Source organism: Lissotriton helveticus, chromosome 3_1, assembly GCF_964261635.1.
Source record: "Lissotriton helveticus chromosome 3_1, aLisHel1.1, whole genome shotgun sequence".
Classification (NCBI taxonomy): Eukaryota; Metazoa; Chordata; class Amphibia; order Caudata; family Salamandridae; genus Lissotriton; species Lissotriton helveticus.
In genome coordinates, this window is record NC_136061.1 from 1,205,277,034 (window position 1) to 1,205,296,203 (window position 19,170).

Below are 19,170 nucleotides of genomic sequence, written 5' to 3' on the forward strand. Positions count from 1 at the left end.
CAGTCAAATATCTTTATTCGGTTGATTAAAACCATAAAAGCAATACACAATTCATTTTTAAAGATTAAAAACCATACGAATAGATTAAAAATTAACAATTAAACAATTTGTACACCTATTGCAGTTCCTAAAGTGCTTCCTTAAAAGAGGTTATTTTTAAAAGTTTGAATACAAAATAGGTTCACTATAAGGTAGAGTCCAGAGAAAACAGGCACCTCCATGTCCCACTGATCTTAATACAGTGCCCCAGAACGAAGTTGACAAAATATCAACCAGAATGTGTATTTGTCTGGGTAAGTCTTGTTTTGTTTAATCGGGCAGCCGCCACCAAAAAACTGGCTACACCATATGTGACCTGCACAGAGTTAAGCATTTGCAGGTGTAAAAGTGCAGGCCTTACCTGGACAAAATTAAGTTCCTTCAGAATGGAATATAAAAAAAAATTTCGGGGCTCCAGATAGTGTTCGCAAAACATCACAAAGTGAACTGTGTCCTGATTTGAGAAGCTATCACATGTGCAAGGTGGGGTATTTTCAAGGGTCCCCCATTTTATATTAGTACCAAGCACTAAATGGATAAGGTTGAACCTAAATCTCAATAAAAGAAAACGATGGTATGGTTTGGTCACATATTTTAGGTAAGGTTCCATAACTGAGGAAATAGATAGTTGATATATTGTTCTCACCATGGGTTTATTGAGTTCAACCTCCTCCCTTTCTGACTCCAACAAGTTCCGGAGATGCAACTTGACCCACCCTACATCTTCTTTCTTGAGGCCCTGTGGTGAAGAATACATATCCGGGCGCCCTAGCTTCACGCATGCCGCTCTAACATACGCTAGCCAGGGAATACTACTCGCCTTATCCAAGGCCATACAGTCTTTGAGTATGAGATGGTTCAACGTGATCTCCTCGTTTGTCCAGGTTTTCACCCAGCATAGCAGGGGGGCCATTTTTAGAAGGTCAGCAATGTGGCCCAAACCGACTTCACTATGAATAGAGTATGTAGGAGATGACTTTGGGAGTGACAGCAAAGCTTGTATAAAGTTATTTTCTACAATTTGAATGCCTTGAGAAGGAACATAGCCCCAGATGTCAGCCCCATAGGATGCAATAGCCAAACACTTGGATTTGTAAATACGGATCATGGCCTCCATGGGTCTGGAACCTAATTTTTTAGAAAAGTTCATAAGGCCTGTAGTAGATCTTGCAACTGCATTTGCCTTCATTTTTAGTTGAGGTCCCCAGGATCCTTTTTCGTCAAAGGTGACACCTAAATAACAAAAGAAAGGTACCCTAGAGATTCGTGATTCATTGCAACTAAAAGTTTTAATCTTCAGGCTTTTCCTACGTGAGCCAGTAACCATGACATGGGATTTTAGTGTATTGATCTTTAAATCTAAAGATTCCATGAAAGATCCGAAATGGTCTAACAGTCTTTGCAGGCCCGTGCCTGTACGAGCTATTAGGACGGCGTCGTCCGCGTACAGGAGGACCGGGATGGAAGACCCTCCCATACGCGGGACGTCCAAGGTGGCTAAATTTAGTGATTTACCAAGGGAATTAATGTACAGTGTGAATAGAAGAGGGGCCAGAATACAACCCTGTCTGACCCCTCTCCCTGATCTAAATTTTTCAGTACACCTACCTTCCCTTGTAACCCTAACGGAAGCAAACAAATTCTGATGGAGATCATGTAAAAAATTCACCAAGGTAGTGTCCAAACCCAAATCCCGCAAAATAAGCCAAAGTTTAGAGCGATTGACCAAATCAAAAGCAGAGGATAAGTCCATAAACCCAAGATATAAATGCCCCTCCTTCACCACAGTGTATTTACTAATAATGAGGTGGAGGTTTAAGCATTGGTTCATGGTCCCCCTGTGAGCTCTAAAACCATACTGAAGGTCAGAGAGGACCCCACTCCCCTCAAGCCAATCCCATAGTCTTTGTAGAATGACTCTGCCCAGGATTTTAACAGCAGAGTCAAGCAAGGAGATTGGCCTGTAGCAAGCGGGGTCCCCCCTGTTCCCCTTCTTAAAAATCGGGACAATTATAGAGGTGGACCAAGAAGACGGAAAGCCTGCCGAAGGTATCGCATTAAAAACATTGGTCAGTATTTTGGACCAGAATTGGGGATACTGCATGTAAAGATCAGCAGGTACCCCATCAGGTCCCGGGGCCTTATGTTTACTTGTGTCTTTAATGGCCTTTTCAACCTCAAAAATGTTAAAATCCATGATCATGGTATTCCGCGAAGGGACACTAGCTGGAAAGATTGGAACCTCAGTTTCATAGATTTGTTTAAAATGATTAAGCCATCTTTCGTCTTCAATCACGCAATCCATGTCTGATTTCCCATCCTCAGTGAAAAAGGGCTGGTTGATGATGGCCCAAAATTTCTTACTGTCTCTCAGTATATCTACAGATAGTAAACTCTCCCAAGCTTCCTCCTTAATCTGAGTCTTGCGTTTGGCAAGTGCAGTTTTATATCCCTGTCGCAGACTTGCCACTAGGGTCCTGTCTCTGGGTCTCTGTTTGAGTTCTTTCAGTAGGGCGCTGTGTTTTTTCGAACATTCCTTGTCGAACCATCTGTGTATATACTTATTGCCTTGCGGGCCATTCCTGGACTCCAGATTCTTGGAGATACTTAAACATATCTCAGTATAGGCGGCCACAACCTCAGGCCCCAAGGAAGTAGGATCAAGGCAAACTGCCATCTTTGCCTCTGTTTCCTGTGCTAGTGTTTGGAAGAAGTTTTCGGGGACAATCTTCTCCCACTTTATCCTCCTCCCCTGCTCCTTAGAGGTGAGATCCCTTGGGGCTACCACCCCTGTTTCCCTCCCAATCAGGAGGCAGTCCAAGTCCATGGTCAGCAAGACAGGGTTGTGGTCGCTAAAGACAGCGGTCACCACTCTATATTCACGAGCCCTGGCTAACACCCCTGATGATACAAAAATGTAATCAATGATGGTATTAGCATCTCTCCCGATGAATGTGGGTGCTCTGATCTCATTTGTGCCAAACCCCAATTCAAAGCTTGGGAAAGCTATTGTTTTACTCACGACAAGTACTGAATTTCAGTGTGTTTTATGTTTTACATCATCCACATAACATCAAGTCAAATCCAGTTTTAACAAGAATTTCTCCTTTTTTTTTTAAACAGGCATTAATTTATCTTCTGAGTAAAGAATCACAACAGCGAATTAAGTCTTTTAGTGAAGGTACATATGTGTGTTTCATAAAAATACAACTTTTTGGGGTGAGTTAAGGTTACAATAAATAAACAGTACCAATCGTTTTAACAATAATTATTGATATGCAGAGGGTAAGATGCAACAAACAAGCTCTGGCCAAGTCAAGAGATCTTGCTTTCTGCCAATAAAGTTTGCAGAGTAAAATGCTTTTGGCAGTGCTGCAAAGCATTGCCAAAACAAGCATTGCAAAGCCAGTAGGTTTTGCCTATGTCAAATATATTGCCTTTGTCAGTGCTTTTTTTACATGATGCAACATTGCTTACAGTTAAACATTTTAAAAAGCGCTTTAACACAACTGGTGTGGACTATGTCTTAGTGCTTTTTTTTAACCTTCAAGCCATGTTGCCCAAAACATGCATTGTTCACACTTAACGTGATCATACAGAGGGGGAGTGGGTATTCATGCGTCTTTGGCGATTAGAGTGAGCTTTCATACTAAGTGCAAACAAGGAATGTCTACATGTCTTTATTCTGTAGCTGAAGGAAGCAAGGTTCAAAGAGGGGGGGGGATGTGGCGTAACAGACGGAGCTGCAGTCTTTGGAGCTAGGGAGCCAGGTTGGAGATTCTGTTAACGTGGGAAAATTACTTAATCTCCACGAGTCTAAAAATCAAAACATAAAAAGTGGTATGCACCCATCCAACGTTCTCCTTCACAGGGCAACTCCCCGTTCTCTTATTTTTGGCGGACGGAAGGGCCAGAGGGGCATGGGAGGGCAATGGTGATGTACAGCGTGAGGGGGAAGGAGGATCTGTGGGTTGGGAGGTTTGGGCAATACCACGGATGGTGGGAGGGAGTCAGGAAAAGCACAGACTGCAGGCTTGAGCAGACAGACTGCAGACAGATGCTCTCTTAGGAGTACCTAGGAAAGCATGTGTCCAGTGGAAGGACACTGGCTACAGGAAGCAGCACTGGTCCAAGATCCATGGCATGGATGAAGACTCCAAGCCCAGGAGGAGAAAAAAGCCGGAGCCCAGGAGGCGTGCTGACTAATAGGAAGCAAGGAAACAAGAGTGACATGGGAGCCAACCACTGGTAAGTAAAGGTAAGTAATGACCTGGGTACCATTTTCAATTTTTTTCCATTTCCCAGATTCAAATGGCAGATGCTACTTCAATCAGTACAAAAAAGTATATTTTTTAGGGCGAATGTTATAGTAAATATAAAAAAGGAAAATGTGGGCTACCAGAGCAGTAGTGGGAGCAGGTGGTGGGAGGAGGGTAAAAGCATTACACAATTAGGACCGCAAATGGGTGCTGGGTAGCAGCATATGACTGAAAGAGCGCAAGGGTTTAGCGGGGAGAAACGCACATTAGAGAGAGCAAACATCGCACAAGGGCAAGAGGAACACAGGTGAGGGGAGAAGGACACAAGGTAGAGGGAGCAAAAAGGAGCGGTAGGACAGGTATTTGGTGTTCGCAGCACAGTGAAGCTCTCTACAAAAAATCTGTTTCAAATATTAGGCGATTTCAAACAAGGACTGCAAAATCCCAATTTGTGCCAGTCTAAGCTATCCTTTGAGGCAAAAATAAGCACAAACATTATATGTATCAATGTGGTACGTCATGAAGAAGACGTGGGTCCATTGTAATAAAAAAATGTACACTATCAAAGGCAGAGAATGAACAGACTATTTTAGCATTTTCAGTTTCAACAAAGGGTTTTCAGCTGCACTGAAAGCAATAAGATACTGTGTACACAAGTGAGGAAACATATGATTTGCGCAATTTTACTTTCAGATGCCATCTGAATAATCTGGAGTAAATCATACCAAGCACTTGCAAGTCTCACCAGTGATAAAAAGATCTGCTTTTGTTTTTTTCTAAAAACGTAGAAATTTACTGAAAAAAGCAAAGGTTAAAGTGACGTTAGTTGAATATGTCAGTCACAACATTTACATTTTGAACTTAAAAAGCCACAGAAATTCCCCAATTATAGTAAGCAGAGCTAACTATAACATGCAGCCCGCCATGCACTGCTTATGACCTCACATATTACATCACTCACAACATCTTCTATGACGTCATTTATGATGTCACTGATGACATCATCTAGGCTTTTTTTGTATACTCTGCTATATTAACGAGTGTGCCATTAGAGCCGGCAAAATAAGTGCAAAATAGCTCATAACAATGTGAGGGGCCCGACAGACTTGACTTCTAAAGAGCGATTATGGGTGACTCTGGGGTTGATGATTGCCAAATGGAATATAGCTAGGAAATGGAAGGCGAGAGACCCACCATCTCTAGATGAATGGCAGAAAGTTATGGACTGGTGTATGGTGACAGAGAAGACCATATATATACCTAGAGGGTGCCCCGCTAAGTGGACACAGATCTGGGAAAAATGGAATGAATATAGGGGCAGAATATGCGATCCCTCGCCAGCTGTGAGACGCGAGGATTTAATCGACCTTCTGTCGCTTAATTGAAATTATAAAGTAAGGCTTGGCTATGTGTACCCTGGTTTGCCGCCCTTAAAGTATTACTTCGGCACTGCGTTTGTTCATGAATGTACATTGTTTAGATTGTCTGATCTTGTTCTCAATAAAAAGATATATAAAAAGAACAATATCAGTATCATTACTGCTATCATACATACAACCTCCAAAGGTGAAGCAAGCTTGTGTTATGTGCAGCACTAACCCTATACCATACACTTTCTCGGTAGCAGAGTTCATGTTGACTACCAACCACAGATAAAATGGTAACCTGTACAGCACATGGTGTTCAATCTGTATGGAACTGTTAGGGAAAACCAAGTTCCACTGATACTCACACCTTGTTACATAACTAATGCCCTACTACCGACAGTCGTCACCTGTATCAAACTCCTCACAGTCACTGAACCTACATTAAGAAAATGAAGTGGCTAGGAGTACTCTCTCTATAGAGTAAACCGTGTTTACTCTATAGAGAGAGTTTACTCTATACCACACTGTAGTAGACAGTGAAACACTCATCTGATCTAAAACACACTGCAATGTACCACAGGGTATTTAAAGAGCACTACTAAGAATAGTGTCCACTCTATGCAAAACTTGTCCGAAGAGAGACTATTCACTTAATATAACCAAGTTCTGAAGGTGCTAAAGCTCATACTACCTGCAGCCTTCATTCAGTGGTGTAAACGTTGGATAACCCATTTTCTGAAGTACCTGGTGCACACAGTTTTCTAGGTTATGTAGAATTCGTTATGCTGAGATGATTCTAACTAATAAAGTTCCGATATAGGGAAAACAAAAAATCTAAATCTTTAATGATAATTAACTTATATGTACACCCTACAGTAAGCGCAAGGAGTAACATGTGTACTACTCTTACTAGTTTTTTTGTTCCAGCAAATGATGGAGGACCCATTTGCAGACTATATAGTCTCAGGGGATTTTAATTCAAACTGGCTTGTGCCCAATTTAAGAGATGATACCACCTTAGAACAGGACTATCAATGGGCAATCTCCCAGCATGCAACATATACAGGAATTAAAGCAGTAAATAAAGCAAAGTAGGTACAAACTTTGTCAAATATATTGAAGCAATGGGATTAAGAATATTAAATGGGAGGCTCCCTCAAGACTCACCACCAGCATGGACATAACACTCACAAAACCACAAATCAAGAATTTATTACACAATGGTATCATTACATATTTTAGCAATGTAACTTCGTTCCATATTGAGAAAGTGTGTGATAGTGATTATTGTCAGCAAATACTTACTACAGATTTATCCTATATAAAACATCAAACATATTTAACCACACCTGGACAGACGTGAACCATCAATTACAGGAGACTTATTTGGAAGCACACACTAAAGACGACACAAATAAATTTGCCCAAAAATGAGTTAAAGATTGCTTTGAAGAAAAATCTTTATCTGTAATGGAACTATGGGTATATTTCATACAAAAATGAATTAAAACTTATGAGTCAGCACCTAAGCTTGTGAAAAATCAAAAGGAGGAAGCTGGAAAAGGAAATAAAATGAACTTATCCTACTTAACTCAGACTAGGAGAAGGACTCGCAACAAACTAAGGAGACAGAGAAAAAAATTCCCAAATGACATGGAATTGCCAACTAAATTAAAAAGTATTAACCGAAATCTGCAGAAGTTAACCTCGAATGAAAGGAACCAGGCAAAGCATGATCTCTGGGCTAAAGTTCTTCACTCTAGTAACCAAACAAACAAACTCTAAGGAATTCCGGGAAATGATAAATGGTTTAGGACAACCGAACAAAACAGAGGTATCATCAACTCTGAGTGAAAAAGATTGGACTAGTTATCTGACAACACATCTAAACTCCGACAGTAAAACAATACATCTGACCTGCAAAGGGAATACGATTGAGGCGACAAGAAACCATTTGGCTCACGAAATGGATATATCGAAAAATCACTTATGTAAACTAATACGGAAACAAAAAGATGGCGGACCAGGTCCTAATGGTATACCATTTGCACTTTTTAAAGAAGATCCTGATCTATGGTCAGAACATCTTACAACAGTGTTTAAAGAAATTGTCAGGACATCCATCATACCTGGATCATGGAGGGGATCATTAATATTGCACATTTTTTAAAAAGGAAACTGGACCCAGCCTGAAAATTATAGATTAATCACTCTTCAAGACACAGCTATTCGCAGGAGTTTTATTATCAAGCCTATCAGCATGGGCAAAGGAGAAACAGATAATTCTGCCCAACCAAATAGGATTTATCAAGTGAATGGGTACCACAACAAATATACTAGTTCTAGCAATGCTAATGGATAAATGTGTATTTTAATGAAACAACCCCTGTATGCTTTGTGGATTTTAGATTGACTTTCGATTGTGTACACAAATGACTTTTATGGCAAAAATTAAAGGGACAAGGTATTCCAGTTTCCCTTTTAACATTAATTCAACTCCTCTATTCTGATACTTGGGTCAGAGTTCGGGTGGGAGACGGCTCAATGTTAACGAAGGAAATTCCAACCAAAACTGGCTGAAAGCAAGGGTGCGTATTAGCCCCATTCCTTTTTAACCTTTTTTTAGCAGATCTAACGACCGCACTGAATGTAGAGAATGCATATCCTCCCAAATGAGCTAATACTCAGATATCAAACTTATTATACGCAGACAATGTCATTTTACTTAGTCAAACACAAGTGGGTCTGCAACGTCTGATAAACAGAATATCATTATACTCACAAGACAATGGAATGATTATAAATGAAACAAAGACAAAAATCATGGAGGTTAACAAAAATTCAAGGTTAAAACACAAGCACAAATGGTTCCTTGACAATAACCGATTAGAACAAGTAAAATCATATAAATACTTGGGAGTATTATTTGATGATAAAGGACCTTGTCTCCCACATAAGACTGATATTAAATGGAAAGCAAATGCCTTGATATCTGCATTCAATATCTTGCAGAAAATACTAGGAGAGCTGAGTTACCAACCGTTTTTAAAAGTAAAATCGGCAAAACTATTGCCAACTTTAACATATGGTAGCGAAGCACTGTAAGGGAAAGACTCTGACAGTATCAATAATGTGGTGACAAAAACTTTTAAAACCCGCTTTTATCTTCCTCACAATGCATCCCTGGCACAGATAGGATGGAATTTGGATTAACTAACACATTATTTGTAGGAAAAAGCCAATTTTTAAAAGTATGGAACAAAATAAAAAATAATAATGTAAATCAAATGTCCCAACTATTACGGCAGGAAATAAATGCAAATAGCAAATCATATGCCTGGAAATATTTACATGCGGCACTAGATATATACTCAGCAACCCCTATTTGAAATACTTCAATAACTACAGAATCATTCAAAAAATCTATTAACAAAACATCTATCGCTGCTTATGGATAAAGACTCTGTTGTAAAAAGGAAACATGCCTGGCCACTAATGAATGGTTTCACAAAGGTGAAAGCACAACCGTACCTGCAAACCCCATGGTCTCTGAAGCACAAGCGAATCTTCATAAAAACTAGTTTTGGTGCAATTCCCCGCCTATGTCATCTTATGCAGTGGTTAAGAACAGAGTAACTGTCGTACTGTAGTTTATGCAATATGGGGTAGAAAAACATTATCCACTTGCTGTGTGTATGTCCAGAACTGAAAACTGAAAGAAAAACTATTCTTAAGGGGCACTTTAATGCACAAGGAGTTCAGACTTGCAGGCAAGCTTTGATAAAGTGCTTACATTCTGACTATATATCATTTAACTCAGCATTTGTAAAGTTTTTAATAAGAACTGGATCAAAATTAGACCCTCAAAATTAAATTGACACGTACTGTATGATGTATATAAATATGTAAATAGTATAAAATATGACATTATTTATTCATGTTTTTACTACCTATTCGTTTTTTGCTTCTTTAAAAAAATATATATATATATTTGGTTTTCTGTAGCTGGAACGCTTGCCATTACTTTGTAAGATTTCAATTCATCAAACAATAAAGAATTAAATGAAAAATGACTAATATCTCAAGGCTGCTTACAATACTAAGTATTTAGAACGTAGAATCTTGCCCTGCCGGAAACTTTTTCTGCAGAGGCAAGCCACTTGTGTGGAACATACTGAACACAAGTCGTCAACTGTCACCTGCACACAGACTTACTCATCAATACAAAGATTTATAACGTGCTCAATACCTCTACACAGCTAGGATGCATTAGCAGCACATGCATTTTGTAAACATACCTATTAGCTGGACACAGGCTGCACAAATTTAGGACGAGAAGTATTACGGTAGTCACACACCACTACGTACATTATAAAACAATCAAACACACGCCTTGGATGAACTCCAACAGGTGAATTTGTGTTGTCTTTTTAACATTGATGTTGTGACATATTCAGATAACTAGAGCATCACTTTAACCTTTGTTTTTTCAGTGGATTTTTACGTTTTTTTTTAAAATGTAAAGTAATACTTTATTACAGTAAGTAAAGCCAATCCCCTGCCAGTCATGGCCGAAGGCCATGTGGCAAATCTCCCACAGACAGTCAACAACAAGCTGCGAGTGGCTTTTGGCAGTCCAGAGCGCAGGGTTGGGCGCATGGCTTGGCCTGTCACCAGCCCCAATGGCCAAACTGGCAGCAGGCTGCCAACCCCACGCTGGGCACAGCCTTTGGCCATGCACAGCGGGGGGTTGGACACAGGGCATGGCCTAGCACCAGTCCCTGTGTTCAAATCCCCTGCAGAATGCTCACCCCATGCACAGCCTTTGGCGTGTGTGGCGTTGGGTTGGCCTTTGAGCTCTGGGGATCCCATCCAGAGGGCAACAGACCCCTGCTCCGAGCCTTAATTGGCCAGGGGAACCTCATCCTCAAGGGCCAATACCAATAAAAAGGGGAGGGGCAGTATGCCCCCACCCTAAACCTTAAAAGGCCCTTTGGACCCAATCCCCTGGGGCCAAATACAATTAAACAATGGAGGGGGCATGTAGCCACCGTCCATAAGCCTTCTTAGGCCCAGGGGACCCCACCATCAGGGATCAAATCTAAGGGGAGTTGGGCGTGCTGCCACCCCTCTCGAGCCTTAATAGGCCTCAGGAACCCCATCTCCCAGGGCCAAACACAATAAAAAAATTGGAAGGGGGCATGCTGCCCCCCCACACCCATATTAGGCTTCGGGAACCCATCCCCCAGGGCCAGGTAATTAGTAAAGGGAGAGGGGTGTCCCCCTCACAGAGCCTAGTTTGGTCCCGGGGACTCCAATCCCTGGGGCCTGCATATTAAATAGATGGTTAGCATGGTGAAAGCTCCCACCAGCTGTGAGCAGACTTGGTGTTGGCTCCCGTTAGATGGGAGATTTGAGAATGCTCCCACCAGAGGGGAGCAAAAACATGTATATCTTCCCGTGATAGTGCGAGCAGGGAAAAGACTGTCCCCTTAGAGGGGTAGGCTCCCTATGGCACAGTAAGTGAGCTGGCCCTGGGGATGGGGGAACCGGAGCTATTAAAGAGTCATGCCACGAGCCACCACCTCTCTTTCAATTAAACTGATGGCCCAGAGGGATGGGGTCCTCAGGGCCTATCAAATGCAGGGGGAGAGTGGCTGTGCACCCTACCTCCTCCCCTCAATAAATTAATTGGACACTAGGGGATGGAGTCCCTGGAGCTGCAAAAGCTTCGAGAGCGGGGTCACATGCCCCGCTCACATTAATAAAAGCATTGTGTCAGGGTATAGGGTCTTTGGGGCTGTAAACAGTTCGGAGGGAGGCGCCCCCTCCCCTAAATATACCTGGCCCTGGAGGATGGGGTCACCTGGGTCCTATATGAGCTGAGAAGGAAGGCCCTCTGGAAGATTATACGCAGTAGAAGATGCAGAAATTAAATGGGGGAAGCACAGGAGGAAGCGAACAACACAGGAGGTTAGAGGGCAGGAGCAATACATGGGGCGAAGGGAGAAGCAGACAAGGGACACCAGGGAGAGAGCAACACAGAGTGTGGGGGGCAGTAGCACAGGAGTAGAGCAGAGAAAGACACAGGCACTCTCAGAGTGCTTAACCAAAAGCAAAAAAGAAGTTCCCCAAAAGTAAGCAGTAGTAGAATAAATCATAAGGATGGTAAAGAGGTTATGCTCGAGGGTAGGGACAGAGAGAAGAAAAGGAAGGCAAGCCATCGAAAAATCCACCAAGAAGCAAGCAAATGTGAGTGACAATAAAGACAACCAACTGTAAGCAATGGGTGGGCTCTAACCCCATTGTAAGTTCACAATACGTCTTTCACAACTGGGTAGCTTGAGCTGTAGGGTAGGCTTGACCTCAAATGTAACTCGCCGTCAATAATGTATATGCTCATGCCAAATGTGCTACAGCGTGTTGGCTATTATTCAGGTCAATAGCATTATGACGCGATTTTGGTTTTAAAAATTTGACATAAAGGATGATTATAATAATTTTCTGAACTAAAATTGAGTAGAGGTGTAGTTATTGTAATCTTACATTTTTATCAACTTTGATTATTCCAGATTTATCACTGACCATTAGGTCCACACAATCTGTAATCATTGATTTGTAAAGCACAGTTTGCTTGTTTCTGGATTTGTATCAAATAGGACTTTTCTCTCTACTAGTCCATATTACAGTTACACCCTGACAATGCTCAACTTTTGATCAAAAACAATGGTCTTACATTTTTCCTTTTTTTAAGCACATCTACAGTCCCAGGCAAATTCAATGTGCATTTCAAAATTGCTCACATCTGACGCAAAAAGTCTAGACTTGGGATGAGATGCTAACAAATGCCCAAACAACATTATTTCTGCAACCCTCCCTCCATCCACCAAGGCCATTAAAGTAACAAAATATATGGCTGCCTGTTTTGTACTCTATTAACAAGTATATCCAAGTGTAAAACCCTCCCCCTCAAAAAGAATCCAATTACAACAAAGGGTATTGCAAGAGAGGTGTTTATATAATGTAAGCTAACACAAGGAGATGATGGACAGAGCGTAGAAACCGTCGTAGGTGACCGTCCTGTTCCCAACAGAAGCAGTCGCTCCCCACGCTGCTCCCCGCCCTGTCTGCAGCCTGGTATCGTAGCGCTTCACCGCCAGCAGACTGCTGTTACTGCCTGATTAATTTGCACATTTTCATAGTAGAGCTAGATTGCCTTGATTGTTTATTCATTGAATTCATTTTTAGATCGTAGCGCTAGATTGCCAAAGTGCGCTGTTGCTGTGCTTTCAATTGTGCTGCGCTGCCTGTAGATTTGGTGTGTGCCTGATTGTGCCGGTGCCACTGCCATTTGCATCGCATTTGCATCCTGTTTCGCTTTAGGCTGCCTGCCATTTTGTTGTTGTTGTTGTCGTGCCTCCCTGCCCGGATCTCCACCCCGCTCCCGCCTCCCAGCTGCTCCTCCCTCGCCCCTCCCCCCTCCACTACCCTCTTATGACAGATGCTATTGCGCGCAGCGGTCGCGCCCCATGCGCGCCGAAGGTGCGCCAAAGGTAAGCCCGTCTACGCCCGTCCGCGCCTGGACCGCGCCCCGCGCCAAACCCCCTGTTCCACGCAAAATCCTTTCCACCCGCTTTACTTACGACGCCGCAACCCTCTCAGCACTTAACCCCGGCCGCACACCACAAGGCTACCAAGCTGCCCCAGGACACACCCAAGGACCCTTCACCTGCCACTCCTGCAAACTCGACTGCATCAGGACCCACACCAAATCCACTAACTCCAGACATAACTCTGACTCTAACCACCTCAAGTGCATCCTGTTGAACACCCGCTCGGTCCACAGACACTCCATTGAACTCTGGAACCTACTCGACACCACTTCACCGGACGTCGCCTTCCTTACAGAAACCTGGATGAACGCCTCTTCAACACCCGAGATCGCCATAGCCATCCCGGACGGTTATAAAATCATCCGAAAGGACCGCATCAACCAAACAGGAGGAGGCATCGCCATCGTCCATAAGAACACCATCCGCATCACATCCAGCTCCGACGATAACCTCGCTACCGCCGAACACCTTCACTTCCAGATCCACAACAACCCCAAGACCACACTCAGAGGCACCCTCATCTACAGACCACCAGGTCCCCGCACACAATTCAGTTTAGACATCACTGACTTCATCAGCCCACATGCCCTCACCTCCGAAAACTATATTCTACTGGGAGACCTCAACTTCCATTTGGAAAAGAAAAATGACAGCAACACCACCGCCCTTCTGGACAACCTGGACAATCTCGGTCTCAAACAACTTGTTGACACCCCCACCCACCTTACCGGGCACACGCTCGACCCTATCTTCTCCTCCAGCAAGCACATCTCCTTCGATTACACCACAACACTTCATTGGACGTACCACAGCTGCGTCCACTTCAGCTACAAAAAGACCACGACCCACAACCCCCCACATCCTTTCCCTCGAAGAAATTGGAACAAAATCACCACCGACCAGCTCTTCACTTCGCTCCACTAAAACCCTCCTGCCATATCATCGGACCCAAACCAAGCAGCCACCAACCTCACACAATGGATCACCCACAGCGCCGACGAACTAGCACCCTTGAAGAACCATCTATTCAAGCAAAGTAACAAAAAAGCCCCCTGGTTCAACGATGACCTTAAGAAATTCAAGAAGCTATGCCGCACTCTCGAGAAAGCCTGGAGAAAAAACCCAACCACTGACAACCTGGCCACCTTCAAGAACGCCACCCGCAAACACCACCAACTGATCCGATCCACCAAGAAATCAGCATTCAAGATCGACTCGACAACAATGCCTAAAACAGCAAGGAACTACTCAACATCATCAAAGAATTTACCAACCCCACCGCCGGCACCAACGACATCACTCCCTCCCAAGACCTCTGCGACTCTCCATCCTCATTCTTCCACAACAAAATCGCCGACATACATAACAGCTTTGTAAACCAGTCCGAAGACCAGCCCACTCCACCCACCTCCGAACCAAAACCGCACTCTAACATCCTTTTCGCCTGGAACCCAATCACCACTGAAGACACCATCCGCCTGATGAACTCAATCTACTCAGGATCACCAACCGACCCATGTCCTCACCACATCTTCAACAAAGCAGACTCCATCATCGCACCCCATCTCAGCGATATCATCAACTGTTCCTTCAACTCCGCTACCTTCCCGGAAAGCTGGAAACATGCCGAACTCCGCGCCCTTCTGAAGAAACCCACAGCAGACCCCACTGAACTTAAAAACTACCTCCCCATTTCGCTCCTCCCATTCCCTGCCAAAGTCATTGAGAAAGCCGTCAACAGTCAACTCGCCGCCTTCCTCGAATCCAACAAATCCCTCGACCCCTCACAATCCGGCTTCCGAGCCAAACACAGCACCGAAACCGCCCTCATCGCAGCAACAGACAACATTCGAACTCTACTGGACAACGGAGAAACAGCCGCCCTCATCCTACTCGACCTCTCCGCAGCCTTCGACACAGTCTGTCATAACACCCTCATTCAACGCCTCAGCAACATCGGAATACAAGGGAAAGCATTGGACTGGATCATCTCGTTCCTCGCTGTAAGAACCCAAAGAGTCCGCCTCCCCCCTTTTAAATCAGAGGCCACTGAAGTCATCTGCGGCGTACCACAAGGATCCTCACTCAGTCCCACCCTCTTCAACGTATACATGAGTCCCCTCGCATCCATCGCTCGCCAACACAACCTCAACGTCATCTCCTACGCAGACGACACCCAGCTGATCCTCTCCCTCACCAAAGACCCAAACACCGCCAAAACCAACTTACACGAAGGAATGAATGAAGTAGCCGAGTGGATGAAGAACAGCCGTCTAAAACTAAACTCCGACAAAACGGAAGTCCTAGTCCTCATCTTAGGCTCATCCCCCTCTGCCTGGGACGACTCTTGGTGGCCACCGGCCCTAGGAACCGCACCCAGACCTACAGATCACGCACGTAACCTGGGCTTCATCCTGGACTCCTCCCTCTCGATGACCAGACAAGCCAACGCCGTCTCATCATCTTGCTTCAACATCCTCCGCATGCTCAAAAAAATCTTCCGTTGGATCCCCACTGAAACAAGAAAGACGGTCACCCACGCACTGGTCACCAGCCGACTGGACTACGGAAACACACTTTACGCCGGAACAACAGCCAAACTACAGAAGAAGCTCCAACGCATCCAAAACGCCTCAGCCAGACTCATATTGGACATCCCTCGACAAGCTCACATTTCCGGCCAACTGAAAGACCTCCATTGGCTCCTCGTCAACAAGAGAATAACGTTCCGTCTCCTCACCCACGCACACAAAGCCCTTTACGACCCAGGACCCGAATGCCTCAACACGCGACTGTCCTTCTACACCCCCACCCGCCAACTACAATCGTCCAATCAAGCCCTCGCCGTCATTCCGCGCATCCATAAATCCACCATGGGGGGGGGAAGATCCTTCTCCTACCTAGCGGCCAAAAACTGGAATTCTCTCCCCACCCACCTCCGCCTTACACTAAACCACCTCGCCTTCAGAAAGCAACTAAAAACTTGGATATTCGATAAGTAGAGCACACCCCTCCCTCAAGCGCCTTGAGACCCTCTGGGTGAGTAGTGCGCTATACAAATCTCTGAACTTGAACTTGAACTAGAAACTTTACAGACACTCACCCCCAGTCACAGATCTGGGTTGAATCCATCACCGTTCTTAAGCTCACTTCGCCACCCCAGTTCAGACCTAGCCATATGCAAATCAGTCTTAACGCTGTGCCTCATGAGAACAGTCCTGCCCGAATTGGCAAGCCAGGTCCTCCCTGAACCGGAAACATGCATCCTGACAGGAACAAATTATGGATTTAGGCCCAGATCTCTTAACAGGGATGAATGTTTGACCTTGTGCTGCATTCTGTCCATTATTTGTTCTTTTTGCATTTGTCACCCGAGTAGGACAGGTATGCCCAGACTTGGATCCTCTGCTATCCAGGACCCTGGAGTCAAGCTAGTCTGGCTGATGAGGGGGGATGCCCCGAAACCAGTCCCAGGGTGCCTGTTTCCAGTCCAGGCTGGATTGTTCACATGGGGGAACAGGGTAAAAACTGATTTTCACATGGCTGGGTCTGAAGTGGAATGGCATGGGGAGCAAAAAACGATGGATTTAGTCCCAGATCTCTGTACTGGAGTTAATGTTTGACATTGTGCTGCGTTCTGTCCATCAATCGATCTTTTTGTATATATAATGTATGCTACTCGTGATCATATATAGTGAAAGAGAAAACAGCTCATATCTGCATTAGCTATCCGAACATCATTCAATACAAACCCCCTTATCCCAGATTGAAAAATGTCTAAAGAGTATACTTCATCGAACAGGCCTGTGGTCTCAATACTGACGCTTTGTATTATGCAGCATTCAATGAAGCCTGTGTGGCAGAAATTGTAAAATGGCACAAGATATTCGTTTTGATCCGTATTACTTTCGGACCAAAAATCTCAAGAGACCCACAACCTTTTAAATCTGTACTCCAACTGTTACCTTCCAATGGCTTATTTTCTCGTTCCTTTCTTTTAGAGTCCTGCTTTTCTTTCCTAAGAACGTCTGCGGACACCAGCCCCGATTTTCCACCCGAAAGCATGTGATTAGCCTGGTCATAAAAAAAGAAAACATTAATGAAAAAAAAACAAAGAACAAACTTCATGACCATCCAGTGTCTGGTCCCTTAACTGATTAATAGGTAGAGTGTTTGCCCAGGAGATAATACAGAAATAGCTTAGGGCTTGACTTAGATCTTGGTTGACGGGTTACTCCGTCACAACGGTGACGGATATCCTGTCCACCATAATGTAAATCCCATAGTATATAATGGAATTGATATTGCAGTAGACAAGACATCCGTCACCGTTGTGGCAGAGAAACCTGTCCGCCAAAATCTAATTCGGGCCCTTAGTATTTTACTGGAGAGTTCTTCTTATCACCAAGAGAACCCACACTGCCTGCCCTTTGGCTGCCAGTCAGACCAGATTTCAAGTTGAATTAACCCCTCCCCACCATGTGACTTTTCAAGGGCACCTTCTGATCAGAAGTGATATCTGGGACTACAGGTTTGAGAAACCTCGTAGGCCTTTATTCTGAATGGAATAAGAGTTACCAGCTGAATCATGAATTACAACAAATACATGAAAACAGCACTCATGGTGATCTCCCAGCTCTCAAACGTTTTACCAGTTAATATCTTATGAACTATCCAGGGGACAACCCATTTGAAAATGAGAAATTTCCATGGGATTCGGATGTGGTAACACCAATTGCAACAGTAATTCTCCACTTCTCAGGGGACATTCAGGGTGTACCCTGGAATACCACAATATTCATGCGGAAGTACCTATGGTATTGGTAATTCTAGGTATGAGAATAGAACAACACTATTGCTAGGGAATCTGGAATGATGGGTTTACAGTTGAGATTAACACCTACTTTTGTCAATTCCCATTGAATCTACCATGAATAAATGAAAGTCACGTAACTTGTGCAGGACACCTACCTGAGCAGTATCCCCTCCCTGCCTTGAAGGTGAGCCCTTTGAAGTCGGAGCTCTGCGGGGCGGAGAGAGATCAGAGTCGGAAGAATTTTGCAACGTCCTTCTTGGGGGAGAAAGGTCTGAATCAGATCCATGATGAGTTACATTAGATCGGCCACGGTTTCTTGGAGGCGAGAGGTCAGAATCAGAGCCTGGACGGCCAGTACGTCTCTTGAGCCGTGGCGAGTCATTACGCTTCTTGTGTCTTTTGGGAGATGCAGGCAGTACTGCAAAGTAAAGAACAGTCATGAATTTATTGCTTGGCGATCGAAGCGCAAATAAGTGTGACGATTGCTAGGAATGTACTGGTAGTGTAAGGAGAAACACAGTCTCCAAACACTTAAGCCTCTTGTACTAATTATCTCACAAAATAATTGCCACGAAGTACCCCATTCAATCCATTCCCACACTGCGCCTCTGAACACTCCTAACATATTTTAGAACAGCACCTTCAGCTTGCAACAGCTTTAACCCCTCCCAGCTCATGACGAGCTGAGCTCGTCATAACATCTCCAACCCTCGCACGCGGGGCTAATTCCCCCGCTGTGCTGAACGTTCCACACAAACGGGTGTGGCAGTGACGAGCTCAGCTCGTCATGAGCACACGGCTCACCGTGGCTCATGAAAAGCTCAGCTAGTCATGAGCACGGGGCGATGTGCGTGCCCCCCCTCAGCCCCTCAGCACAGCGGGGGAATTACCCCCGCGGCCAAGGGGTTAATGATTCTGACAGAAAAATATGCTCTTGTTTAAAATCAGTCTATCTTGATTTCGCACTGCCAACTTCGTAAAGAAAAAAAATGCTCTTCCTCTATAGCGATACTGTAATAAGTCTGTGCATTTGTAAATTGGGATCCATATCAACAAAACAACGGCACCACTCACTA

The 19,170-nt window shown here is 44.1% G+C and overlaps 1 protein-coding gene across 1 annotated transcript in view; it reads right to left on the reverse strand.

The window, feature by feature from the left end:
- The window catches only part of BUD13 (BUD13 spliceosome associated protein), a 180,274-nt gene that overhangs the window by 33,581 nt on the left and 127,523 nt on the right, over positions 1–19,170 (reverse strand). The window contains exons 6-7 of the mRNA XM_078681868.1: positions 18,250–18,512; positions 17,244–17,352 (exon numbers count right to left, since the gene is read on the reverse strand). Coding sequence (XP_078537994.1) covers positions 17,244–17,352; positions 18,250–18,512 — 372 coding nt within the window. The remainder of the gene's footprint in view (positions 1–17,243; positions 17,353–18,249; positions 18,513–19,170) is intronic.